The following is a 27,758-nucleotide window of genomic DNA, read 5'->3' on the forward strand; positions in this document are numbered from 1 at the left end:
CGCCACTTCCGGCTCCTTTTCATTCGGAATCGTTGAGGGACGCCGTACGTGCGTGTGTGTGTGTGTCTACGCGTGTCAGCGGAGCTCCGCGGAATCATGGTAAGCTCCCAGCCCGAGGCTATCCACCCTTCGCTCCGACTCGCAGGGCCTCGTTGCGCCGTGCGGCGACTCTTCTCGGCCCGGGGCCTCCATGCATTGGCCTCTGAGGCCGCCGCACATGGCGCGGGCCTGGGGGCGTGGAGGCGCCTGCTGGGCCCGGCAGCTTCCCACTCGCTTCCCTCCGGTCCCCGAGCCTGGAACTCTCTTTAGGGAACTTCCCTCGAGGGAAGAAAGTTCTAGAAACCTGGGCTGAGGCGGCCCCGAGCGCCGGTCCCGCCACTTCCGGTGGGCGAAGTCCCGCCCCTTCCGGCGAGGCTAGGCCCCGCCCCTTCCGGTGGGCTCCCACCCACCCAGGCCCTCCTCTCCCCTTTGCTCCAGGCTTGCCTGCTCCTTGCTTGGGTGCAGAGTGGGGCCTGCTGGCACAGGAAGTGTAGCTAGATCCAAACCACAGCCCATCCTCTGCCATGTGCATCCATACTTGGCCTGTGGAGGTGATGGGGATTTAGCAGTTGCTGCACACACAAAAGCACCAGATGACCCTTTGGGGATTCTCTCTCTCTACTTGGCAGGCTTGGGGTAGGGAGGGGACCCAGGTCTGTCCTGGGTCGGCTGCATGCAAGGCAAATGACCTGCTATTTGTTACTCCAGCACCCCCCCACCCTACCCTATTTAGCCTCGCTTCAGTCTTAAGGTAGAGCGCCTAGACCAGGGGTCTTCAAACTACGGCCCGCGGGCCACATATTGTATTTATTCCCATTTTGTTTCTTCACTTCTAAATAAGATATATGCAGTGTGCATAGAATTTTGTTCATAATTTTTGTTTTTACTATAATCTGGCCCTCCAATAGTCTGAAGGACAGTGAACTGGCCCCCTGTTTAAAAAGTTTGAGGACCCCTGGCCTAGACTCAAGACCCCTGGGCTGGGGGCCAGAGAGATAGCATGCAGGTAAAGCGTTTGCCTTGCATGCAGAAGGAAGGTGGTTCCAATCCCATAAGGACCCCCCCCCCCCCTTTGAGCCTGCCAGGAGCGATTTCTGAGTGAAGAGCCAGGAGCAACCCCTGAGCGCTGCTGGGTGTGGCCCAAAAACCAAAACAAACCAACGAACAAAAAAGACACCTAGCCTAACGGATACCTAACTCTTCACTTTGCTCTCTTTAGGCGTCCCTTTCCCTGGCACCCGTGAACATCTTCAAGGCCGGAGCTGATGAAGAGAGAGCCGAAACAGCACGCCTGGTGAGCCGCCTTCTCTCTCTCCTAGCAGCAGCGACTGAGTATCACGACTGTCAGTTAACATTTTTTTCTTCTTTTGCTTTAGTCTTCTTTCATTGGTGCCATTGCTATCGGAGACTTGATAAAGAGCACCTTGGGACCGAAGGGCATGGTAAGGAAATAAATTTGGTGTTTTTAGACTGCCTTAGAGCATTTGGTTGAACTGTAATGCTTTTGTTGTTGTTGTTGTTGTTGTTTTTGGGCCACACTCGGTGACGCTCAGGGGTTACTCCACTCAGAAATCGCTCCTGGATTAGGGGACCATATGGGATGCGGGGGATTGAACCGGGGGTCTGTCCTGGATCAGCCGCGTGCAAGGCAAACGTCTCACTGCTACTTCATCGCTCTGGGCCCGAGTTGTAGTGCTAAGTTAGATATGCACACGCTCCTTACCATGTAAATTGATTTTTCAGTAGGGCTACCGGGTTTGAAGTTGTTGTGATGCTGGGAAAGAACCCGCAGCCTCACTCATTGCATTGCAGATACTATATTACCGCAGAGACACATCTCTGCCTCCAGGACTCTAGTTCTTTTTGACCACTACCCCAATTCCTTTGTCCTCAACATTGACAGAATGTGTCTTTGTGATTTCTTTGAGAGATGAAGAGAGATGTCTACTTTGACATATACATCATACACACTTTTTGTGAAGACTTTTTTTAGTTGATTATGCTTATAAGTATTTCCTGTAGCTGGCTTTTAAACATTGTATCTGATGTAGGAAAGAGAACTTAGGGTCTCACACATGTAAGGCATGTAGTAGACTCAGCTGTGTGTCTAGCCCAAATAGGGGTTGTGTGTATACCTGTGTGCTGGGGATTGAACCCATACATGCAAGACACATGTCCTGAGCCACATCGTGCAAGACATATCATAGTGACATTTAGTCATGTTTCTCTGTTGTTTTAGGAGTTACTAAAATTTGTTAAATGTTTATATGGAATGATTTTGAAAAGACACATTAGTAATACCAGTAATGAGTATTCATCCTGTTGTACTTTTTGAATTTTGGGGTCACCCAGGATGCTCATGGTATCATGGCATTACTTGTGATTCAGCTCAGGATTCCTACATGCAAAGCATTTGCTCTGCTTTGCTTTTCTGATGAACTCTCTAGTTCTCAACATGTACTTTAATCTTAAACTCGATATATTCCTTCCAGGACAAAATTTTATTAAGCAATGGAAAAGATGCCTCTCTTATGGTAACCAATGATGGCGCAACAATTCTGAAAAACATTGGTATTGACAATCCAGCAGCTAAAGTTCTAGTTGGTGAGTTGAAGATATTGATGTTTATTGTTTGAAACAGTTTTTGAATACGCTGTATTGACCATCTGTATTTTGATTTTTTTTTTTTTTTTGTTAGTTTATGGGCCACACTCGGTGACTCTCAGGGGTTACTCCCATCTCTGCACTTAGAAATTGCTCCTGGGGGGAATAAAAGAAAACAATCTTGGCAGGCTGTGTGGGATGCCGGAAAACGAACCCAGGTCTATCCTGTATTGGCTGCATGTAAGGCAAACACCCTATCACTGTGCTATCCGGCCCCTTATTTTGATATTTTATTAAAGTTTTTGTTTGTAATTTCTTCAATGTTATTTTGTTGTTTTTTAAATTACTTTTTTTGCCACATCCAGCACTGTTCAGGGTTTATTCCTGGCTCTGTACTCAAGGATCATTCTTGGTGGTGTTAAGGACTATATGGGGTCCTGAGTCCTGACTTTATGGGATCAACCCAGGTTAGCCATGTGCAAAGTAAGCACCTTAACTGGCTGTACTAGCTCCCCGGCCCCATATTTTTTATGATTAAATTCTGCCTATTTTTTTGTTTCATTTTTGGGCCATACCCGATGATTCTGAGGGATCACTCTTGGTTCTGCATTCAGGAATTATTCTTGGTGGTATTCGGAGGACCATATAGTATGCTGGGAATTGAACCTTGAGTTGGCTTCATGCAAGGCAAATGCCCTATCTGCTGTACTATTGCTCTGGCCCCTAACCTAGTGTATTTCAGACCAGATATTTTAAAGGCTTGTCAACATTCTTTGTGGGGGAAATTAATGAGATTTAGGTTAGAATTTGTGTATATTTGGAGACTTAGCAAATGAGTTAATACCTTTATTCTAGATATGGCCAGAGTTCAGGATGATGAAGTTGGTGATGGCACAACCTCTGTGACTGTTTTAGCAGCAGAATTACTAAGGGTAAGTCATGTTTTGTGTTTTTCTATGGTTTTGAATATCAAAAACCATTAAGTCCTGCCAGCATCTTGACTGCTAATGAATGTTTTTCATTCTGTTGATAGGAAGCAGAAACTTTGATTGCAAAGAAGATACATCCACAGACCATCATTTCAGGTTGGAGAGATGCCACCAAGGCAGCACGGAAGGCTCTGTTGGCTTCTGCGGTTGATCATGGGTTGGTATACCAGAATGCTACTATTTCAGACTTGACGTCTTTCGAATGTTAATGGAAATCTGTTGTATTCTTTAGTCTTCTTTTGATCATGGCCCTTTTCCAATCTCACTCCCTTCTGTTGACTCCCTGTCCTACTTATTGGCTCCCCAGCCTTGTGCTGTGGCCCAATTTAAGCAGTTTTCATCTGTGGCCTCTTGGGATACCATAGAACAATGGCCCCCAAGTTAAGAAATATGGTTTAAGAGAGTAGGAACATACTGTACATGAACATGTTCTAGCTGTCACAACCTGCACAACAAATCCTGCATTACGCCCTGGAGATGGCCACTTAAGTTTCCAGCTTTTGCCTATACTTCAGTATGTGCAAATCCTACAAAGCAAATAAAAAACAATTGTTCTGGGGCCGGGAAGGTGGTGCTAGAGGTAAGGTGTTTGCCTTGCAAGCGCTAGCCAAGGAAAGATCGCGACCGAGGTTCGATCCCCCGGCGTCCCATATGGTCCCCCCAAGCCAGGAGCGATTTCTGAGCGCTTAGCTAGGAGTAGCCCCTGAGCATCAAATGGGTGTGCCCCCCCCAAAAAAAAAAATTGTTCTAAAGTGGTTCTTAGCTTCTTAATAAGCACACTTCTGGATGCCAGTATTCTCTGCATTCCTGGTTTTAATATAGGAATGGGCTTGATTATATTATATGATTATGTAATTTCACATTTGTGTTTTGACAATTTTAAGGGTTCAGTTTTTTCATTTTTTCCATTAGTGAATTTTATTTGTCGACAATAGCGATGTTAGTGATATGAGGGTTGCACATAATGTGCACGTTTAATTTTTTTTTTTTTTTTGGAGTAACCCCCGAGTGTCAACAGGTGTGGCCCAAAAAAAAACGAAAAAGCAGCAACAAAAGACATTAAATTATACTTTGGTTAGCTATAGAATGATGATTGTTTCCTCATTTTCCTGAAAATTTTTTGTTTATGGAGTTGTTTTATAGTTTGCCATTTTGATATGGAAAAATGGTAACCTCTAATTTGTATTTTTTGGTGTTGTGGGGTGAGGTGGGAGGGGTATGAGATGCCACACCTGATAGTGCTTAGAGGCTACTCCTGACTGAGGAGGGTTCCTCTGCACTCCAGGGATCTGGACAAAGCAAGTGCTTTATCCTAAATCTTTATTTTATTTTTATTTATTTATTTTTTTTGTGTCACACCCGGCAGCGCTCAGGGATTACTCCTGGTTCTACGCTCAAGAGCCGCTCCTGGCTCCAGGATCATAGGGATGCCTGGATTCGAACCACCGACCTTCGGCATGCAAGGCAAACGCCTTACCTCCATGCTATCTCTTCGGCCCCAAATCTTTATGTTTTAACGCTAGCCTTGAATTTGTTCATCGTTGATGTTTCTTTCATGTGTCTGGCACAAGTTTTTTTGTTGACAAATGAGTGGGGAAGGTAAAGTAAGATTTGACAGCTTTGACACTTGATCCCATTTTGTTTTTGTCCCATTTCTTTCAGTTCTGATGAAGTTAGGTTTCGCCAGGACTTAATGAACATCGCAGGAACAACATTGTCCTCAAAGCTTCTTACTCATCACAAAGATCACTTCACAAAGTTAGCTGTAGAAGCTGTTCTCAGACTGAAAGGCTCTGGGAATCTGGAGGCGATTCATGTGATCAAGAAGCTAGGAGGAAGCCTGGCGGATTCCTACCTAGATGAAGGTCTGTATAGTGAAGATGGGAAAGGAAGGTTTGATCAGATGTTAGATATTAATGAGGACTATTCGTCAGTCAGGAATTCCACTGCTTCACGAAGCTTCACACAAGTTATAGCCATTTTTATCATTGTATTTATAGTCTTTGCTAAAGATACCATTGGTTTTCTTCCTTTCTTTCTCTCTCTTTCTCTTTCTTTCTCTCTCTCTCTTTCTCTTTCTTTCTCTCTCTCTCTCTTTCTTTCTTTCTTTCTTTCTTTCTTTCTTTCTTTCTTTCTTTCTTTCTTTCTTTCTTTCTTTCTTTCTTTCTTTCTTTCTTTCTCTCTCTCTCTCTCTCTCTCTCTCTCTCTCTCTCTCTTTCTCTTTCCTTCTCTTTCTTTCTTATATTTGGGCCACAACTAGTGATTCTCAGGGGTTACTCCTGGTTGTGTGCTCAGAAATCGCTCCTGCCTCGGGGGACCATATGGGATGCTGGGATTAGAACCACTGACCTTCTGCATGCAAAGCAAATGCCCTACCTCTATGCTAGCTCTCTGGCCCAAGTCAGCTGTTCTTAAATGGCAGTTGTTTGTTTTATTTTAAAGATGAAGAAAAGTTTAGGGTAGGTGTTGAGGAATGTATTTCTCTTAAGTATTCTAGGAGTGTTAAATAAATCTTAGCTATTCCCTTAAGATAATATTGGTTTAAAAAGAATAGTGTTGATTGGAGCATTAGTTCAGTGGGTAGGGCTTTTGCCTTGCACACAGCCAACTGGGGTTTAATCGCCAACATCCCATATTGTCCTTTGAGCACCATCAGGAGTAATGGTGAGTGCTGCTCCAGGTGTAGCTACTGAGCCTTGTTGGTGTGGCCCAAGTGTGGGCATCATCTTATATAAAAAGTAAGGTAGGGGCCCAGAGAGATAGCACAGCGGTGTTTGCCTTGCAAGCAGCTGATCCAGGACTAAAGGTGGTTGGTTCGAATCCTGGTGTCCCATATGGTCCCCCATGCCTGCCAGGAGCTATTTCTGAGCAGACAGCCAGGAGTAACCCCTGAGCATTGCTGGGTGTGGCCCAAAAACCAAAAAAAAAAAAAAACACAAATTTAGGGGCCGGGCGGTGGCGCTGGAGGTAAGGTGCCTGCCTTGCCTGCGCTAGCCTAGGACGGACCGCGGTTCGATCCCCCGGCCTCCCATATGGTCCCCCAAGAAGCCAGGAGCAACTTCTGAGCGCATAGCCAGGAGTAACCCCTGAGCGTCACAGGGTGTGGCCCAAAAACCAAAAAAAATAAAAAAAAAAAAAAAAAAAAAAAAAAAAAAAAAAAAAAGTAAGGTAGGTATGGGGCCAGTGCAGTGGCGCTAGAGGTAAGGTGTCTGCCTTGCCAGCGCTAGCCTAGGATGGACCGCGGTTCCCCCGGCGTCCCATGTGGTCCCCCAAGCTCAGGACTTCTGAGCACATAGCCAGGAGTAACCCCTAAGAGTCACTGGGTGTGGCCCCAAAACCATAAAAAAAAAGTAAGGTGTACAGTTTTTACTTTATTAGTGATTTCTTTATCTGTTTAGAGGAATAACAATGAAAATATTGTTTTGGAGGTTTATTTTATTCTTGGTTGCTTCCACTGATTCTCAGATACTTTAGGCTCCCCAAGGGAGCACTCTTGGTGGATTCAAGGGAACATATGGGGTGCTGGAGATCAATCCAGCTTGGGTGTGTATAAGGCAAGCTCCCTACTTCAGCTATACCGTCACTTAAACCCCTGAAAATATTGTTGATAGGTAACATTTCTGTTAAGACTAGTGGAATGAAAAAATAATTAAAATAAATGTAACCACCATTTTTTAATGCCTATTCTATGCTAGACATTTTAACAGAAGTTGATTAAAAATCTTAATTATTTCACCTAGTGGTTAAGACTAGTTTTATAGAAATAGAGCATAAAATCCAAACTAATGGGGGGGTCACAAATAAATCCAAACTAATCTTAACATAATAAGACAATCTTATATTTGCATCTAACAGAATTGGGGAGTGGGCTGTCATAGATAGGATTCTGGGCTGGACCAGACATACAGTACAGTAAATAGTGCGCTTGCCTTGCACATGGCCATCCTGGACTTGATCCCCAGCCCACTAGGACTAATTGCTGAGTGCAGACTAAGGAGTAAGTAAGCTGAACATCCCTGGATGTGGCCCGGAATCCAACAAAAATTCAAGTTGTCAGCCTGAGTCCCTTTCTGCCATTCTGTTTCATAGGTGAGTCTCTAAAGTTGGATAATTTGGGGCCGGAGTCATAGCACAGTGGTAGGGTGTTTGCCTTGCATGCTGCCGACCTGGGACAGACCTGGGTTTGATCTTTGGCATCCCCTATTGTCCCCTGAGCCTGCCAAGAGCAATTTCTGAGCACAGGGCCAGGAGTAACCCCTGAGTGCTACTGGTGTGGGCCCCCTCCCCAAAAAGTTGAATAATTTGTTCCATGGTTTGCATATGTCACCCGTAAGCAGGTACTTGATGCGGATCAATTTTGTCTAACTCAGCTGTCAACCAGTGACAGCTTTTGTCAACCAGTTTTAAAAGTTTAATATCAAACCAGGTACCCTATGTGTTATCTGAATTCTGGAATGTTCACATTTTGTTCATTAATGTTGTCTAATGAAATTAGACATTTTTACATAGCACCATACATTTGTGCATATAGTGTATATATATATATGTATATATATATATACATATATATATATACACACACACATATATATAAAATACATGTTTCAAACTACTGTTTATTTTTAATATTCTTGTTTATATATTTTTTGTTTTTGCATTTGGATCACACTTAGCTATGCTTGAGTTACTCCTGGCTGTGCACTCAAGAATAACTCCTGGTGGTCTTTGGGGGTCCATATGGGATGTCAAAGATTGAACCTGGGCTGGGCACATACAAGACAAGTGCCTTACCTTCTTCCGTCCTATTACTGCTCTGGCCCTTTCTGTATAGTTTTTTGTTTTGTTTTGTTTTTGGGTCACTCCTGGCACTATGCTCAGAAATTGCTCCTGGCAGACTTGGGGGACCATATAGGATGCTGGGATTCGAACCACCGTCCTTCTACATGCAAGGCAAACGCCTTACCTCCATGCCTCCATGCTATCTCTCTGCCCCATTCTGTCTATTTTTTCGGGGGCCACACCCAGCGGTGCTCAGGGGTGACTCCTGGCTATCTGCTCAGAAATAGCTCCTGGCAGGCACGGGGGACCATATGGGATGCTGGGATTCGAACCAACTACCTTAGGTCCCGAGTTGGCTGTTTGCAAGGCAAAGGCCGCTGTGCTATCTCTCCGGCCCCTCTGTAATTTTTAAATGACCAGTTGATGTTTATAAAACACTGCTCTAATAATTGTTATTTTGAGTTTGGAGAATTAGACTTTGAGAGAATAATTCGATAGAACAGACTTTTTTTTTTTTTTTTATCTTTTTGGGCCATACCCAGTGATGCTTGGGGGTTACTCCTGGCTATGCGCTTAGAAATTGCCCCTGGCTTGGGGGACCATATGGTATGCCTGGGGATCAAACCGAGGTCCATCCTGGGTCATCTGCATGCAAGGCAAATACCCTACTGCTGCGCCATCACTCCAGCCCTCAATAGGGCAGACTTAATGATACTGATTTAATCTTGTAGATAAAATATTGTTTTTATGTTGTAGGCTTTCTGTTGGATAAAAAAATTGGGGTAAATCAACCAAAGCGAATTGAAAATGCTAAAATTCTTATTGCAAATACTGGTATGGATACAGACAAAATAAAGGTATGTTAAGCATGTTTCTTGCAATTTGGTTCCTACCTGCTATAAATTCAGGCTGCTTGGAATCGGGTGCACTAAAAAGCTTAGAACATTGTGTGTATAGAAAGTCACAAACATCTTTTATTCTTTTTTTGGGGTTTTGGGGTTTTGGACCATACCTGGAGGTGCTCAGGGGTTACTCCTGGCTCCACACTTAGAAGTTGCTCCTGGCAGGCACGGGGGACCATATGGGATGCCTGGAATTAAATCCAGGTCCATCTTGGGTCAGCTGCGTGCAAGGCATCTTGCATGCTGTCTGGCCCCACAAACATCTTTTATTTTGCTGTGGATGGGGTTTGTTAGATCGCACAAGGTTCTGCATTCAGGGCTTATTCCTGGATCTCTTCAGGGTACCATATGCAGTGCAAAAGATGAAACTGGGGTCTGAGGCAAATGCATTAAATGCTCCTACTCACATATACACTTTATGTATAAAATTATACTTCTAGAAGAGATAAAGTATGTACTAGAAGTACATATATATGAAGATATTTGCATATTCTGTGAGGGTTTCAATTAAACTGATGCTATTTTCATCCTATTTTTTATTTTAGATATTTGGTTCCCGGGTAAGAGTTGATTCTGTAGCAAAGGTTGCGGAAATAGAGCTTGCAGAGAAGGAAAAAATGAAGGATAAAGTTGAACGCATTCTGAAGCATGGGATAAATTGCTTTATTAACAGGTCTGTGTGCTTGTGCTAATTGATAGAATGTTAATTGTTACATAAAAACTTTTTGTGGGGAAGGATAAGGGAATCTTTTGGGTTATTTTTTGGCCACCAGCACTCAAGGGTTACTCCTGGCTCTGTGCTCAAAAATTGCTCCTGACTTGGGCCATCATAGGGGATGCCAGGGATCGAACCGGAGTCCGTCCTGAGTCAGCCGCGTGCAAGGCAAACGCCCTACTGCTGTGCTACCACTCCCGGCCCCAAAAGAGCTGTTCTGTATATGTACAGGAATACTGTTAGGTCACACCTTATTTTATGCAAACAAAAACTTATAGCAAGGGGTGGGTGAAGAGTAAACAGGAAGCTGGGAAGTCTTTATTTTGGACAAAATAAGGTATAATCAAATGATATTTTTTTAAATTTTGATTTTGGGGCCTTTCAGGTACTTAGGGTTTACTTAGTCCTGGCTCTGCTTAGGGATCACATTTGGCTTGGGGGACCATGTGGTGTTGGTATCAAACCTGGGTCATTCATCTGCAAGGTGAATGCCCTTCTCTACTGTACTATCTCTTAGACCACATACAGGAATACTACTTACTGAATTAGTGGGTTTTTTTTTAAATTGAGGAACTACTTTTTCCAAGTAGCAATTATAATGTGAAGTATTTGTATTACAATGATGTTAATTCAAGTTTTATGTTAATACACAACATAAATGTTATCCTAAATGTTGTGGATTGATGAATTAGGAACTAAAAAGACCACCTAATTTTATTATAAGTTAATTCGTTTGAATAAGAGGTAGTTTTCTGAAATATTTCACAAAACATTCGTCGCAAAAATACAACCAAGTTGAAACTATACAGAACAATACCAATAGGAAATGATAATTTGTGATCACTTCAGCTGAGTTGCTGCTTGACAGTCTGCTCAGTGTGCGAGGTGGGAGGTAAGGTGGACCTGGGACAGAATGTTCTTCTAGAACAACATGTACTCAGTGGTACCCTTACTTACTCTGACAGAACAATTATATATTATTGGGGTGGTTGAGTCGCACCCAGTAGTGCTTAATTGCTATTCCTGGTTCTGCTCAGAAGTGACCCCTGGTAGTTCATATGTGTACATGTAGGTACCATATGTGCTAGGTGTCCGGTCAGTATTGGCTGAAGCAGCCACATGTTAGGCAAGTTCTTTACCTCCTTCATCCCTTTGGCGCATGGAACAATTTAGACAAGCCTAACTTCTGACATCTGTGGGATGATATGTAGAGAATATCCATGCAGATTTAAGTGACACTGGCCTGGAATTGTTTTCTTCCAATGGTTAGAATGAGTGAAACGATGTTACCAAGTTTTTGCTGTATTTTGTTAAAACATTTTATGCTTCGTATTAACTTAATCTTTAATATAGTTAAAAATACAGAACACTTTCTTGTATTTTTTTGTTTGGGTTTTTTTGGGGGCTGGGGTGGGTCTATCCGGTTGTGGCCATTGCTTACTCCAGATGGGAAGCTAGGGATAGAACTTGGGTCAGGGCCTGGAGAGATAGCACAGCGGTGTTTGCCTTGCAAGCAGCCGATCCAGGACCAAAGGTGGTTGGTTCGAATCTCGGTGTCCCATATGGTCCCCTGTGCCTGCCAGGAGTAACCCCTGAGCACCGCTGGGTGTGGCCCAAAAACAAAAACAGAAAAAAAAGAACTTGGGTCAGCCCCATTCTAGGCTAGTACATTGTTGTACTCTGACCTTTTTTTTTTTTTTTCCTTCATATTTTTGGGGCGACACCTAGCAGTTCTCAGGGGTTACTCCTGGCTCTGCTCAGAAATCATGCTGCATTACCCACTGTGTTATTGCTCTAGTTCCAGCTTTCTTTTGTTTCTTTTTGTTTGTTTGTTTGTTTTTGGCCATACCTGGGCAGGCTTGTGGTGGACCAATGGGATGCTGGGGATTTAATTTGTGTTAGTCCTGAGTTGACTGTGCTACGCAAATGCCTTACCCAATGTGTTATTGTTCAGGCCCCTTTTAATTGAAAGAATAGATTACTTTGATGAAAATCCAAGAATAGTACATTTCAGTGAAATGGAATAGTTAGCTTTAAGAGATAGTGTTTGATGAAAGGTAAGTTCTTTAATGTGCTTTAAAATTCTCAATTTGTGACCGGTAAGATTATGCATATACCTACTTAATTACACTGATTACCGTATTTTCTGGCGTATAAGACAACGGCATATCAGATGACCTACTTTTCCTGTTAAAATATAGGGTTTGGGGCCCGGAGAGATAGCACAGCGGCGTTTGCCTTGCAAGCAGCCGATCTAGGACCAAAGGTGGTTGGTTCGAATCCCGGTGTCCCATATGGTCCCCCGTGCCTGCCAGGAGCTATTTCTGAGCAGACAGCCAGGAGTAACCCCTGAGCACCGCCGGGTGTGACCCAAAAACCAAAAAAAAAAAAAAAAAATAGGGTTTGGGGGCCTGGAGAAATAGCACAGTGGCGTTTGCCTTGCAAGCAGCCGATCCAGGACCAAGGATGGTTGGTTCGAATCCCAGTGTCCCATATGGTCCCCCGTGCCTGCCAGGAGCTATTTCTGAGCATAGAGCCAGGAGTAACCCCTGAGCACCACCGGGTGTGGCCCAAAAACAAAACAAAACAAAAAAAAAATATATATAGGGTTTGGGGCCGGAGAGATAGAGTGGAGGTAAGGCGTTTGCCTTTCATGCTGAAGGATGGTGGTTCAAATCCCAGCATCCCATGTGGTCCCCTGTGCCTGCCAGGGGCGAATTCTGAACATAGAGCCCAGGAGTAACCCCTGAGTGCTGCTGGGTGTGACCCAAAAATAAACAAACAAAAATAGGGTTTGGGGGCTAGAGCTGTGGCGGTAGAGCTGAGGCATCTGCCTTACAAGCACAGGTCTAGGATGGTCTGCGGTTTGATCTCCCGGTGTCCCATATGGTCCTCCCAAGCTAGGAGTGATTTCTGAGCACATAGCCAGGAGTAATCCCTGAGCATCAATGGGTGTGGCCCAAAAACAAAAAACAAACAAAATACAGGGTTTGGGCTATATTCACCATATAAGATTACTTCTCTTTTAACTCACACCAAATGGAAATTAAAAAACAGAGAAAAAGAGTAGAACCCTCAAAGGTTAACAGTATATGTTTAATAAAGCTAGACTTTGGAGTGCCAACAATCATTTTACATTTGTCATTTGTAGTGAGTGACTGTGATTTTTTTAATTGTGATCTACACTGAGAGCAGGGAGAGGGGGCTCCTCCAAGAGCAGCTGGCTGGGGTGCAGTGATTATTAATAGGACAGCCAGAGAGAGAGACAGAGCGCCTTCTCTGTGTCCCATGTAACAGTACTGAACACCGGAAAGCCACATACTTGGTGGCTGGATGAGTGAGATGTGGTGCTTGGTAACTCAGTTTCTTTGTGCGCCCTGAAAGATGAATCAGGACAAGCAGAGGACTTAGTGATGATGCCTGGCAGCTGGATGGGATGTGGCGGTGGGTGGTGGATCACTCGTTCCTGAAACTGGAGTAAGTTTCAGCATGCTGTTTATACTGGTGTACAAGAGGACCCCCGATTTTTTTTTTGGTTTTTGGGCCACACCCAGCGATGTTCAGGGATTACTCCTGGTGGTCTGCTCAGAAATAGCTCCTGGCAGGCACGGGGGACCATATGGGACACCAGGATTCGAACCAACCACCTTTGGTCCTGGATCGGCTGCTTGCAAGGCAAATGCCGCTGTGCTATCTCTCCCAGCCGGCAACTTTCATTTTAAAGTGAAAAAAATTTTAGGTGGTAAATTGGTGGTGTACACACTGCACCGGGCGCACATTGGCATCATTAGTAGTTTTATATTAAAATTCTTAAAAATTTCTACTGTCTGGATTTAGCTATAGGATTAGAATGTAAAGTCTGATTTGACTTTTTTTTTTTTTTTTTTTTTTTTTTTTTGGTTTTTGGGCCACACCCGGTGACGCTCAGGGGTTACTCCTGGCTATGTGCTCAGAAGTCGCTCCTGGCTTGGGGGACCATATGGGACACCGGGGGATCGAACTGCGGTCCATCCAAGGCTAGCACAGGCAAGGCAGGCACCTTACCTCTAGCGCCACCGCCCGGCCCCCTGATTTGACTTTTGATGCATTACTGTTAATTCGTTTTCCAGAGATTATGTATCCTGATTATTTTATCAGTAGCATTAAAATAGCCTGATTTTAGTACTGGCAGGGATTCACTAGTATTATATATAGTTTAAATATATACATATATAATATAACACAGATAATTATATAATCTAATATAAATAATATATAATATAAATCTAATGTTTATATTAGATTTTGGGATCACACCCAGCAGTGCTCAGGGGACCTTATGGGATGCCAGGATTCTATCCACTGACCTTCTGCATGAAAGGCAAATGCCTTACCTCCATGCTATCTCTCTGGCCCCCAATATAAACATTTATAATTTAACAAAAAACTATAAATATAATATTAACTTATATAATATATAGGATTAAAATTTAAATGTAATTTAAGCTGTATAGGTATGAATGGTATCTTCTGAGGAGGAAAATTGCTTTAAACGATTGAGTGCCTGCTTGCATATAGGAGCCCAGGGTGGGGTGGGGTGGGTGTGTTTGTTTTTGTTTTTATTTTTTTTACCCCAGGGTTGGGAGGATCACAAATCAGTTACTGGAACTGAACTTAGACCATGTGCTTCAGCCTGGTACATCTTTCTTGCCTTGATTTGATTCACAGCACTGCGTGGTCCACAGGGATTGATAGCCTGAGTGCTGTCAGATGTGATCCAAACATTGCTGTTTAAAAAAATTTTGCATTTCTTTGATTATTGATGAAGTAAAAAATTTTTCATTGTTTTACTTAGGTCTAATATATTTTATCTTGTGAAGTGACAATTTTGAACACTGTTCTCATATATTTTATTTACAGGCAATTAATTTACAATTATCCTGAACAACTTTTCGGTGCTGCTGGTGTTATGGCTATTGAGCATGCAGACTTTGCTGGTGTGGAGCGTCTGGCTCTTGTGACAGGTATGGAAACAAAGAATTTATTTTTATTCTCCTTTCTTCCTATGGTGCAAGGGGGTTGCACAAGGTCAAATAAGGTGATTGGGATTCTGAGCACTGCCACTAGAATCATCTTGTGTGTGCTGGGGATCAAATTTGTGACCTTACCCTGCAGAGAAGACACTCCAACTGAGCAAACTTGGGGTCTAACAGGCAGCAATTGCTAATATTTAAGCATTTTAGATTAATTGCCTGCTACTAAAGGTAACTAATTGCCAGTGGTACAAAGACATCCCTTTAAGAGTATCATGCTCTACTGACTGAGCTAGCCGGGCAAGACATCCCTTTAAGGAACTTTTGTTTTGTTTTGTTCTTTTTGGGGGGGGCGTACCCGGTGATGCTCAGGGATTACTCCTGTCTATGTGCTCAGAAATCGCTCCTGGCTCAGGGAGCCATATGAGACACTGGGGGATCAAACCGTGGTCCATCCTAGGTCAGCGCGTGCAAGGCAAACGCCCTGTAGCTGTGCCATCTCTCTGGTCCCAGGATCTTTTCCTTTGTTTGTTTTTGGGTCACACCCGATGGTGCTCAGGGCTTACTCCTGTCTCTGTTCTCAGAAATCATTTCTGCCAGGCACGGGGGACCATATGAGATGCCATGCTGGGATTCGAACCACTGTTAGTCTTGGGTCAGCCACTTCGAAGGCAAATGCCCAATCCTTGTGCTATCTCTCTGGCCCCAGCCCTTTTAAGGATCTTAAACTCAAAATAGTTACTCTGCAATTTTTTTTGTATATTTATGTTGTTATTTTGGGGAAGGAGTAATTAGGGCTCCTCCTAGCCGTACTTGTCCTGGCTCTTAGGGGCCTAATGGTTCAACACTAGGGCCCGGTGCTGGTAGTCACCAGTGCCCTTACTTTTTAAATTAGAGTATCAGAAGTTTAATAATGATGTTCTTATGTCAGATGAATAATGTTCGAATGTAAAGGTTAGAGGGGGCACTTGTCACATTGATGCATGAACACCCAATCACAAAGTTAGGAGTGAGCTATTGAAGTATCTGTTTTATTGTTTTGGCTGAGTGCAGAGCCAGGAATAAGCCCTTAGCACAGCTGGGTATGTGCCCTGACCCCAAAGAAGTATCTTCTAGGCAGATACTTATGGCCTATATGGTCCCTAGTAGGCTGTATACAAAGCAAATCCTCGTGTCCCATATGGTCCCCCAAGCTTGTGGTGATTTCTGAATATAGAGTGAGGAGTAGCCCCTGAGCGCTGTTGGCTGTGACCCAAAAACCAAAAAAGAGAGTAGGATAAAGAAAAATTCTGGGCCCGGAGAGATAGCACAGAGGCATTTGCCTTGCAAGCAGCCAATCCAGGACCAAAGGTGGTTGGTTCGAATCCTGGTGTCCCATATGGTCCCCCATGCCTGCCAGGAGCTATTTCTGAGCAGACAGCCAGGAGTAACCCCTGAGCACCGCGGGTGTGACCCAAAAAAACAAAACAAACAAAAAAAATTCTGTAAAACTAAGTAACATTTTGGGGAATTTGTTGTCCCAATATCTCTCATGTGTCACATAAGGATCTATTTGTAAACCAAAACAAAAAAGGACTTAGGTTGTAAAGATTTTTTTGTTTGTTTTTGGGTCACACCTGGCAGTGTTCAGGGTTTACTCCTGGCTGTAAGCTCAGAAATAGCTCCTGGCAGGCTCGGGGGACCATATGGGATGCCGGGATTTGAACTACTGTCCTTCTGCATGCAAGGCAAATGCCCTACCTCCATGTCTCTCTGGCCTTAGGTTGTAAAGATTGAGGATACAAATTAGCAAATGTTTGGAAGAACATGAATCTCTTTATATGTATATTGTAAAAATAAATATCACTCAGCATGTTTGCTGATTAGAGTATTAATGGATGCTAGTGGGAATCTAATCAAGTTTTGAGCTTGATAAAGTTTTAAAATGGAAGTTTAGGGCAGAGTGATCGTATAGTTACGTGTTTGCTTTGTATACAGCCTACCCAGCACCTCATTATGGCCCCCTAGTCTCTCCAGGAGTGATCCTTAGCTGCAGAACCATATGTTGCCTCTTTTGCTCCCCCAAATGGAAATTAGATTTTTGTTGAATTGAAAAGAAAATATTGTCATTTAGAAAAAGCTTTTCCAAAGTGGGTGATACGCCCCTGTGGGAGGGGTGCTAAAATGATTTAGGGCTGGTAGTAGTAGCCTAGGGTATAATTGGGTTTCTGATTTCTATTTGCTTAAAAAATAGCTTATGGACTAGAGATATTACAGTGGGTAGGGTGCTTACCCTTGTCCCCACCAGCCCAATTTAGATCACCAGCAAATGGCCCAAAAATACAAAAAGAAAAGTTAGATTTTCAGGGAAGATAGTGAATAATTTTTCTGAAGGATGTGGTAGACCAAGTGTTTGGGGGGCCCTTTGTTGTAGCATTACATTATTTCTAAATGGAATAATGGAATTTTTCATTAGGGTGATTTAACAATCAATTTCTGCAAAGTCTTCAAAGTACATTCATTATATAGTAAGCATGCTTCTTGCTAAAAATGTTTTTAAGCCTGTTTGTAAATTTTATATCTATATTCATAGGTGGTGAAATTGCCTCTACTTTTGACCATCCAGAATTAGTGAAGCTTGGAAGTTGTGAGCTTATTGAAGAAGTCATGATTGGGGAAGACAAGCTCATTCACTTTTCTGGGGTAGCTCTTGGTAAGTGGTTATGTAGATCTAGAATTAGGTTTCTAAGTCTTCGGTAGGGTCTGTTCATATGAAGTGTAGTTACTATAGACACTAGAAAAATAACATGTCTTAATTCTTAGTTTGAGATGGTCTCATATGAACCTGATCTTTACATATAGTATGTCCCCAACATAATTCTTTCTAGACCAGTGATTTTCTTTTTTCTTTTTTTTTTTTTTTGGTTTTTGGGGCACAGCCGGCGGTGCTCACGGGTTACTCTTGGCTGTCTGCTCAGAAATAGCTCCTGGCAGGCATGGGGGACCATATGGGACACCGGGATTCGAACCAACCACCTTTGGTCCTGGATCAGCTGCTTGCAAGGCAAACGCCATTGTGCTATATCTCCGGGCCCTAGACCAGTGATTTTCAACATGTGTGGCCTGTTATCAGCTTGCAGACTGGCAATTGAAAGCAATTTGGGGGGGGGGGGTGTCCACACCCGGCAGCGCTCAGGAGCTACTCCTGGCTCTATGCTCAGAAACCACTCCTGGCAGGCTTGAGGGACCATATGGGATGCTGGATTCCAACCACCATCTTGCACGCAAGGCAAGCACCCTACCTCCATGCTATTTCTCCAGCCCCTGAAAGCAATTTTTCTAACTTTGAACTGTTACAAACAGTGATTTTTATTGAGGGAATTAACAATGGGGAATATTATGCCAGTGTTCAAAGTGAAGTAATACCGTGAGGACCCCTACACAAAAAATAACATGTCATGTTTTTTGTTATTGTTTTTTGCTTTTGGGTCACACCCGGTGGTGCTCAGAGTTTACTCCTGGCTCTGCACTCAGAAATTGCACCTGGCAGGCTCAGGGGACCATATGGGATCAAACTACCTTCTTTCCTGGTTGGCTATGTACAAGGCAAATGCCCTAATGCCATGCTATTTCTCTGGTCCAGCATGTCAAGTTGTTTAAATAACTATTAGAAATCTACATCAGGGGTCTCAAACTTGCGGCCCGCGGGCTGTTTGCGGCCCTCCATACAACGTTTTGTGGCCTGCGGCCAGCCTTCAAATATCGCAGTATTCGCGATTAATCGCTTACCGAATAAGCGCAATAAAAATCGCATTAGTAAGAAAAAAATCGCATTAAACACTCGCATACCCCGAGCAGTTCCGATGGGATATGCAAATGGTTAATGCGATTTTTTGCGATTTTTTTTCTTATTAATGCGATTTTTTATTGCGAATATTCGATAAGCGAAATCCCTATGCGGCCCTACCTCACCCCGACTTTGCCTCATGCAGCCCCCAGGTAAATTGAGTTTGAGACCCCTGATCTACATGATAACAAACCCTTTGTTTTAAATTTTAGGTGAGGCTTGCACCATTGTTCTGCGAGGTGCTACTCAGCAGATTTTAGATGAAGCAGAAAGATCTCTGCATGATGCTCTCTGTGTTCTTGCTCAAACTGTGAAGGATACTAGAACAGTGTATGGTGGAGGTGAGTTTTTTTCTTGGCCTGATTCAGAAAGGATCTTACTTAAGGTGTGGAAAGGAAAGGTAAAGAATGCAGAGAAGCCTCCCACATGATTGGAGGAATCTCCTGGGAAGGGTTTTCTAAATGGAACATCTTTTGATTATTGATATAGATAGAAAGTTTGTTTATTGTTTCTTTTTTTTTTTTTGGTTTTTGTGTCACACGAGGCAGCGCTCTGGGTTTACTCCTGGTTCTATGCTCAGAAATTGCTCTTGGCAGGCTCGGGGGACCATATGGGATGCTGGGATTCGAACCACTGTTTGCATGCAGCAAACGCCTTACCTCCAAGCTATCTCTCCGGCCCCAATTTATTGTTTCTTAATAGAAACTTTACATCACCTTTGCTCTTATTTTTTATCTCTTAATTTTTTTTTTTTTTTTTTGGTTTTTGGGTCACAGCCAACAGCGCTCAGGGGTTATTCCTGGCTCCAGGCTCAGAAATTGCTCCTGGCAGGCACAGGGGACCATATGGGGCGCCGGGATTCGAACCGATGACCTCCTGCATGAAAGGCAAACGCCTTACCTCCATGCTATCTCTCCGGCCCCATCTCTTAATTTTTAAATACTTAATATCTTAGAGAAAATTATTAATCCAGTGTCTTGGCAACAAAATGATACACTACTCAATTTTTTACTCTACAGGTTGTTCTGAGATGCTGATGGCTCATGCTGTGACAGAACTTGCTAGTAAAACCCCAGGAAAAGAAGCTGTTGCAATGGAGTCTTTTGCTAAAGCACTGAGAATGGTAGGTTAATAAAAATAAGAGATTGGAAATAAGTTTTGTGACTGTTGATAGTCTTTCTTTGTTTTGAATGGTTTGTAAAAATAAATACATTTTTCTTTGGGGGGGTCACACCCGGCAGTGCTCAGGGGTTACTCTTGGCTGTCTGCTCAGAAATAGCTCCTGGCAGGCACGGGGGACCATATGGGACACCGGGATTTGAACCAACCACCTTAGGTCCTGGATCGGTTGCTTGCAAGGCAAACGCCACTGTGCTATCTCTCCAGGCCCATAAATACATTTTTCTAGCTAGTACAGAAAATGCTTACTTCCTTGATTTTTAAGAAAAAGAACTGCTTTACTTGTCTTTTAAATTTGATTCTGGTGTTTATGAGCATTAGTTTAAAAGAAGCAAGCTTGTTATTGTCTTCACATGTATAACTTTTTAAAAAAATTAAGTCTTCCTCTGCTTTCCTCATGTTGAGGCCTTTCAGCAATAAATAATAAGATGCTGGCAGCGCGTGAGGTCACAGTGGCCATGCTCGTGATAACATAAAGTTGTGGATCGAAGTAGGGCCTCCCTCTTCGGTGACTTGCACTCCACTCACTTTCCTTCTCCAATTGTGTCATTTTTAGAAGCTATTCTACTTAAGAGGAAGTTGATTTATTACAGAATGGTTTTAATTTGTCTTCTTTACCTCATAGTTGCCAACCATCATAGCTGACAATGCTGGGTACGATAGTGCAGATTTGGTGGCACAACTCCGAGCTGCCCACAGTGAAGGCAATACTACTGCTGGACTGGGTAAGAAAATGGTGGGGGACCTTATGTTGTTTAACTACTGATTTTGTTTTAAGGTAAATTTTGTTTAAGATCTTTTATTCATTTTGCCTAGGAAAATATTTAACTTCTGGTTGTGTGGTATTTTTTTTTTTTTTTTTTTTTGGTTTTTGGGCCACACCCGGTGACGCTCAGGGGTTACTCCTGGCTATGCGCTCAGAGGTCACTCCTGGCTTGGGGGACCATATGGGACGCCGGGGGATCGAACCGCGGTCCGTCCTAGGCTAGCGCAGGCAAGGCAGGCACCTTACCTCCAGCGCCACCGCCCGGCCCCCCGGTTGTGTGGTATTTTTTGTTTGGCCACAACTGGCTGTACTCCACTTGATACACCTGGCTTTGTGCTCAGGGCTTATTCCTAATGGTACTTGGGACCATGTGGTGCTGGGAATCTCCTGATCTGTCTACATTGCAAGTCATGTGCCTTAACCATTGTATTTCTCAGCTTCTATTATTTAAGATTTCTAAAAGTAAGACCTGCAACTGATTGGTTTTATGAGTATAAGATTTAAATGCAATGCTGTTTTGATTTCTGAAATGAATGTAAATGTTATAATTCTACTTATCAACAGTAACACCTAATTGCATAATAAATAGTTACCCCATAATCAGTACTCTGAAACATTCTGATTTTTTCTTTGACCATACTTACAGTGCTCAAGGGTTACTCCTGGCAGTGTGGTCAGGCATTACTCCTGGCAGGCTCCGGGTACCATATGGGATGCTGGGGATTCAACCTGGGTTATCTGCATACAATGCAAACACCCTACCTTTTTTTTTAAATATCTTTATGCACCATGATCATAAACATGTTTGTAGTTAGGTTTCAGTTATTAAAAAGAACATCCCCCAGGGCCAGAGAGATAGCATGGTGGTAAGGCCTTTGCCTTCCATGCAGAAGGTCAGTGGTTCGAATCTCGGCATCCCATATGGTCCCCTGAGCCTGCCAGGAGTAATTTCCCTTTTTTTTTTTTTTTTTTTTTTTTTTTGGTTTTTCGGCCACACCCGGTGACACTCAGAAGTCCTCCTTCCTGGCTTGGGGGACCATATGGGATGCTGGGGGATCGAACCGCGGTCCGTCCTAGGCTAGTGCTGGCAAGGCAGACACCTTACCTCTAGTGCCACTGCACCGGCCCTACCAGGAGCGATTTCTGAGCATAGAGCCAGGAGTAACCCCTGAGCGCTGCCGGGTGTGACCCAAAAACCAAAAAATAAATAATAATAAAAAGAATATCCCCCTTCACCAGTGCAACCTTCCCACCACCAATGTCCCCCATATCTCTTTTCCCCTCTTCCCCTGAGTTCGAGCATGTGGCTGACCAGTTGTCCCAACACCACTTGTTGAAGAGGCTTTCCTTGCTCCATTTTGCATTTCTTGCTCCTTTATCAAAGATTAATTGATTGTATGTCTGGGAGTCATTTTCTGAATACTTAAGTTTATTCCATTGACCAGAGAGTCTGTCTATATTCTAATACTATGCTCAATTTCCTCAATAGTGATGGGTCTGTTTAGTTAAGCTAGATCATCCTGGTTCAACCGTGTAATAGTATAAGAGTCCCCAGTGGTAGGGTGCTTACCTTGCATGTAGCTGACCCAGGATGGACCTCGGTTTCATCCCAGCATCCTATATGGTCCCCCAAGCCAGGAGCAATTTTTGAGCTCATAGACAGGAGTAACCCCTACGCGGCACTGTTTGTGGCCCAAAAACCAAAAAAAAACAAAAAAAAAAAAACCTATATATATAGTCCCAAGAATGTATCCATTTTCACCCAGGTTCTCTTGTTTTGTGTCATAGAGTTTCTCAAAGTACTCTGATTACCATTTGAATCTCTGTAGTATCTATAGGAATCTCCTCCTTTTCATTCAGGTTCTTTTTTTTTTTTTTTGGTTTTTGAGTCACACCAGGCAGCGCTCAGGGGTTACTGAGCTCTATGCTCAGAAATGGCTCCTGGCAGACTTGGGGGACCATATGGGATGCCAGGATTCGAACCACCAACCTTCTGCATGAAAGGCGAATGAATGCTTATCTTCATGCTATCTCTCCAGCCCCTCATTAAGTTTCTGTCTCTCCTTTTGTGAGTTTTGCCAGTGGTTTATTCTTGATTGATGATCTCTGATGCATAGATAAACATGTGATTCACATTCAAACATTCTGCAGTTTATCTAAGACATACAGGACAGTTTTAAAAGGTAGCAAACTCCTGTCACTGCACAAGAGAGAGCTCATGAATAAATTGTCTTTCAGAAGATGAATTATGATATGATTTCTTTGAAAAGATTGGATAGGTAATACCTAATATCTCTATCCATACTTAATAAAAATCTATGATACTTTAGGGTGGGAGGCAAACTGCTTTCCTTTGGGAGCCTGGAAAAAAATGCCCTTCTAAATGTATTTGGCAGTGCTTTCTCTTGGCTTGCTTAAAGAAGGTAGATGTTGGTTCCGAAGAGAATATACAGCAAGTAAGGATCTTACCTTTGCAGGCCCATCTGTATTCAACATCCAGCAACTGGGGTCGGAAGATAGCACAATGTTAGGGCATTTGCCTTGCATCTCGCCCCCTTGTCCACCCCTCAATAAAAGCAAACAAGAAAAAAGAAAACCTAGGGAAGTGCTAGGTAATTTTTTTTCCTTGGAAATGAGACCGTAGGCCAAATAAGTCTGGGGACTTCTGATCTCTAGTGTATTGCTTTAGTATTTCATTAGTTGCTTCTTGTTTATACAAATAGTCTGCAGGGGATGTTTTAACTTTGTAAAACTTCCTTTGTGATCAAAGCATTGCAGTTGGGTCTTGCGATGTATTTTGGTATGGCTAATTTTATTATAGGTTGGTTATTTGAGATAGTTTGATACTTTAGTTAAAACAATTGTGTTCTATGTGTTTTTTTTTTCCAGATATGAAGGAAGGCACCATTGGAGATATGGCAGTACTGGGAATAACAGAAAGTTTCCAAGTAAAGCGGCAAATTCTTTTAAGTGCAGCTGAAGCTGCAGAGGTGATTCTGCGTGTGGACAACATTATCAAAGCAGCACCAAGGTAGTGTAACAGTTCTCAGACCATTCTTCATCCGAGAAATGGGACCAGAGCAATCACTCAAAAGGCCAAGCCACCTGCAAAGTTTTGTTCAGGGAGGCCTGCATTTGCTTCCTGGCACCGTGTGATACCTCAGCATTTTCCATTGTGGCCCCAAAACTAAGAATAAAGGAAGAAAATGGTAATCCGGAGCTGGAGCAATTGCAGAGAGGGTAGAGTGTTTGCCTTGCTTTCTGCTGACCCAGGTTTGAATCCTTGGCATCCCCTATGGTTTCTTCGAGCCTGCCAGGACTGATTGCTGAGCACGGAGCTAGGAGTAATCCCCTGAGTGATGTCGGGTGTGGCCCAAAAACCAAAAAAAAAAAAATTGTTAACCCAGAATTTAAAAGATAGAGGTTTATATATATCACCTTCACAAAATCATTGTATATGGTTACAAAATATAGCTGTTTTTGCCTAAATAAAAAATATGTGGTTCTCTTAAATACATAACCACTATGATTCATTGGAGCCAGAAAGACTCAGAAAAGTTGTTTCGCTGACACAGGTAGGATTCCTCTTAGCATTGAAAAGCACATTATGAGCCAAACTTGGCAGAATTTAAGAACCGGTGTAAGGAGTAATTTTTCTTTGTCTTTTTTGGGGTGGGGTGTGGTGGGGTACTACCACTACATAGTGGTGTCGACTCAGGGACTAGAGGCACTCTTAGTTGTGCTTTTGGATGACTATGCCAGAGATTGAAACCAGGCTTGATATGCCTGGAGTGTGTTGAACGTTTTCTCTGGCCTATGATTTATTTTTTCTTCCAGGGTAAGTCAGCCTCAGTTATTTCTGTTTTCTGTTCTGTGTATATTTTAGTTAGTGGTTGTTTAGGGAGGTAATAGTAGCTTGGGCTAAGAGATAGAGACCACGGTAAAGTAGTAACCAATAGATGTATTTTGCTGATAGTCAGCAGAATTTGATTTTGGGGTAGATAGATATAGGTATTAGAAGAAAGGAATTAAGGATAATTTGGTAGTTCAAGGCTTTGTCAGATGAAATAAGTTTGAAGCAGGCTCACACATTGGCAGAGAACATGGGGTTTTTTGTTTTGGATATTTGGAAATTGAACACACAGTTGGGTACCTGAGTCTCTAGGGAAAGAAAAGTAAGAGCTGTCATTTAAAACTTTATAGTCATGAGACTAGTGGAAATCCCAAGAACAGAAAGGAAGAGAACTGAGTGCTTGAGAATTCCAAAAGTAAATTTGGAAAGATTTGGAGCACCTAGCAAGGACCACTAAAAAGTAATGTGTAACTATCAAAATGCTGTTGAAGATGAAAAGAGTAGAAAATAGTGATTAGTGAGCACCCAAACCCAAGGGCTGCCGTTCTTCAGTGCGGTGGCTTAAAGGGAGGTGCTGACAGCAAGTGCATCTCTGTCGCCTTTGTGGGGCTGGGCGGTGCCCCTCAGAGTGAATTTAGAGGTTCTACATGGCACGGTGTTAAAAAAAAAAAGAAAATAGTGATTAGATGTGTAGAGAAAGTATATGTGTATAGCAAGAATACTGAAATAAAAATTAGAGATATGTGAAGGGAGAGAAAGATTTATGTAGAGCGTTTGCCTCGCATACAGAAGGATGGTGGTTCGAATTCCGGCATCCCATATGGTCTCCCGAGCCTTCCAGGAGCAATTTCTGAGCATAGAGCCCGGAGTAATCCCTGAGCACTGCCATGTGTGACCCAAAAACCAAAAGAATAAAATAAAGTCTTCTGCAGACTTTTTCACAGTGGAGAAAAAGCAAGCAAAGAAACATAGAGACAGGCAAACAAGATAAACGTTTAAGAGAGAACACAGACTTGAAGAGCCAGAAAATAAACAGTTCTTATTCAAGGGGGTCAAGGCACATGCAATGGCAGCTACCCATAGAAATCTTTCTTTTTAAATAATATCTTTATTTAAGCACCATGATAACAAACGTGTTTGTAGTTTACCCATAGAAATCTTTATAGTAAGTAACACACCCTTAACCACAGTGGAAATAAACCCTAGGGGCCGGAGCAGTAGCACAGTGGTAGGGCGTTTGCCTTGCACATCACTGACCTAGAATGGACTTGGGTTCTATCTCTGGCGTCGCACATGGTCCTCCAAGCTTACCAGGAGCGATTTTTGAGCATGTAAGCAGGAATGCCCTATCTCGCTGTGCTATCACTACAGTCCATAAACATGGATACATATATATATATATTTGGGGGGGGGGGGTCACACCCGACAGCGCTCAGCGGTTCCTCCTGGCTCTACGCTCAGAAATCGCTCTTGGCTGGCTCAGGGGACTATATGGGATGCTGGGATTCGAACCATCACCCTTCTGCATGCGAGGCAAATGCCTTACCTCCATGCTATCTCTCCGGCCCCTTTTATTTGTATTTTAACCTTTAGGGAACAGTGCCCTAGGATAGCTGTGCTTGAACATTCCCCTTCCCCCCACTTTTAAATTCGGGTCATTTCAGCAATGCTTGGGAAACCATGCAGTGCAGGGGATTGAACCTGAACCTCCTGCATATAAGTCATGTACTCTAGCCTTTTGAACTTTCTCTTTGGCCCCTTGAACACTTTATATTAGAATAGCGTACCAAGCTATTTCCTTTATATTAATAATCCTAGGATGTATGCATGTTTCTTTATTTGGGGATTAACTGAGGCATTTTCTGTTAGATTATTGGTCTTGACATTTTGTAGCAGTTTACCTAATTATCACAAGCTTATTTATTGGGATTTATTTTCATAAATTTAATGACCCAGAAATTATTTTAGAGTCCCCAAAATTTCATCATTTTACAGCTGGTAGTTTAAAGAGTAACTTCATATAGAAGTGAAGGCACTTTGCATGTGATTTTGTCTGCTGGTAGTCTGAATCAATCAGTGATATCACATAGATTCTCTGAGTACAGTGGGCTATGCCCTCACTGCACACACACACACACACACACACACACACACACACACACACACACACAAAGGAATAGTAGTCTTTGAGTATAAATTCTCTATCATATATGCTACTTGAAAACATCAGTTATTTTTTTGGTGGGGGGTGTTCTTTTGGGGGGCCATGCTTGGTGGTGCTCAGGGGTTATTCCTGGTTCTGCACTCAGAAATTATTTTCGGGGTCCTAGGGAACTGACTGTATGGGATGCTGGGGATCAAACAAGGTCAGTCGCATGCAAAGCAAGTACCCTACCTGCTGAACTAGTGCTATCATGTCCCCAGTATTTTAATAGAATATATAAGTAGGTTATTTAGATGAGAAGTTGGGAACTATAAAATTGTAAAGGTTATCATGGAACCCTTTATATTATAATTAGAGTGATATTATGAAGTAAATATTCTTGTAATTAAGAATTGAGTTATCATGGGGCCAGAGAGATAGCATGGAGGTAAGGAGTTTGCCTTTCATGCAGAAGGAAGGTGGTTCTTATCCCGGCATCCCATATAGTCCCCTGTGCCTGCCGGGGCGATTTCTGAGCATAGAGCCAGGAGTGACCCCTGAGCGCTGCCAGGTGTGACCTAAAACCTTTGGTTATGATCATGCTTTTTATATTCTCCATTGATTTTTCTTAAGTGTGTATTTTTTAATCCTTGCAGGAAGCGTGTTCCTGATCGCCACCCCTGTTAAGCATTCTGTATGATGTTAAACTGGATCAGTCTTAGTGAGTTGTGTTCGGAGAAAATCTCTTAAAGGAGACTGCAATCAAAGTTTAACTGTGACTGTTTATTCTCAGTGTGGACATTTACTTGACCTTTTAACTTGGGTCTAATTTATTTGCTGTTTCATTTTCAACAAAATTCTGTTGGTTTAAAGTTCATTTCTCATACTATGCTTCAATAAAAAAAATTGAACACTTACTAGCTTTTTAAATCTGTGTTGGTGATGTGCCAT

The 27,758-nt window shown here is 42.8% G+C and overlaps 1 protein-coding gene and 2 non-coding genes across 3 annotated transcripts; 2 read left to right on the forward strand and 1 right to left on the reverse strand.

The window, feature by feature from the left end:
- Window positions 1-27,718, forward strand: CCT2 (chaperonin containing TCP1 subunit 2). Its single transcript, XM_049782756.1, has 16 exons — window positions 1-99; window positions 1,259-1,333; window positions 1,416-1,481; window positions 2,532-2,643; window positions 3,499-3,575; window positions 3,677-3,789; window positions 5,295-5,497; window positions 9,168-9,268; window positions 9,859-9,986; window positions 14,928-15,031; window positions 17,613-17,732; window positions 19,079-19,207; window positions 19,886-19,989; window positions 20,671-20,770; window positions 23,701-23,842; window positions 27,464-27,718. The coding sequence occupies exons 1-16, from the start codon at window positions 97-99 to the stop codon at window positions 27,492-27,494; spliced, it is 1,608 nt and encodes a 535-aa protein (XP_049638713.1). The 5' UTR covers window positions 1-96; the 3' UTR covers window positions 27,495-27,718.
- LOC126023293 (small nucleolar RNA U13) lies at window positions 15,966-16,066 on the reverse strand. The gene has a single exon (XR_007500467.1). It is a non-coding gene; the product is annotated as a small nucleolar RNA U13 (small nucleolar RNA).
- On the forward strand, window positions 25,183-25,315 carry LOC126023083 (small nucleolar RNA SNORA68). The gene has a single exon (XR_007500296.1). It is a non-coding gene; the product is annotated as a small nucleolar RNA SNORA68 (small nucleolar RNA).
- Window positions 27,719-27,758: the final 40 nt, after the last annotated feature.

This window comes from Suncus etruscus, chromosome 11, assembly GCF_024139225.1.
Source record: "Suncus etruscus isolate mSunEtr1 chromosome 11, mSunEtr1.pri.cur, whole genome shotgun sequence".
NCBI lineage: Eukaryota > Metazoa > Chordata > Mammalia > Eulipotyphla > Soricidae > Suncus > Suncus etruscus.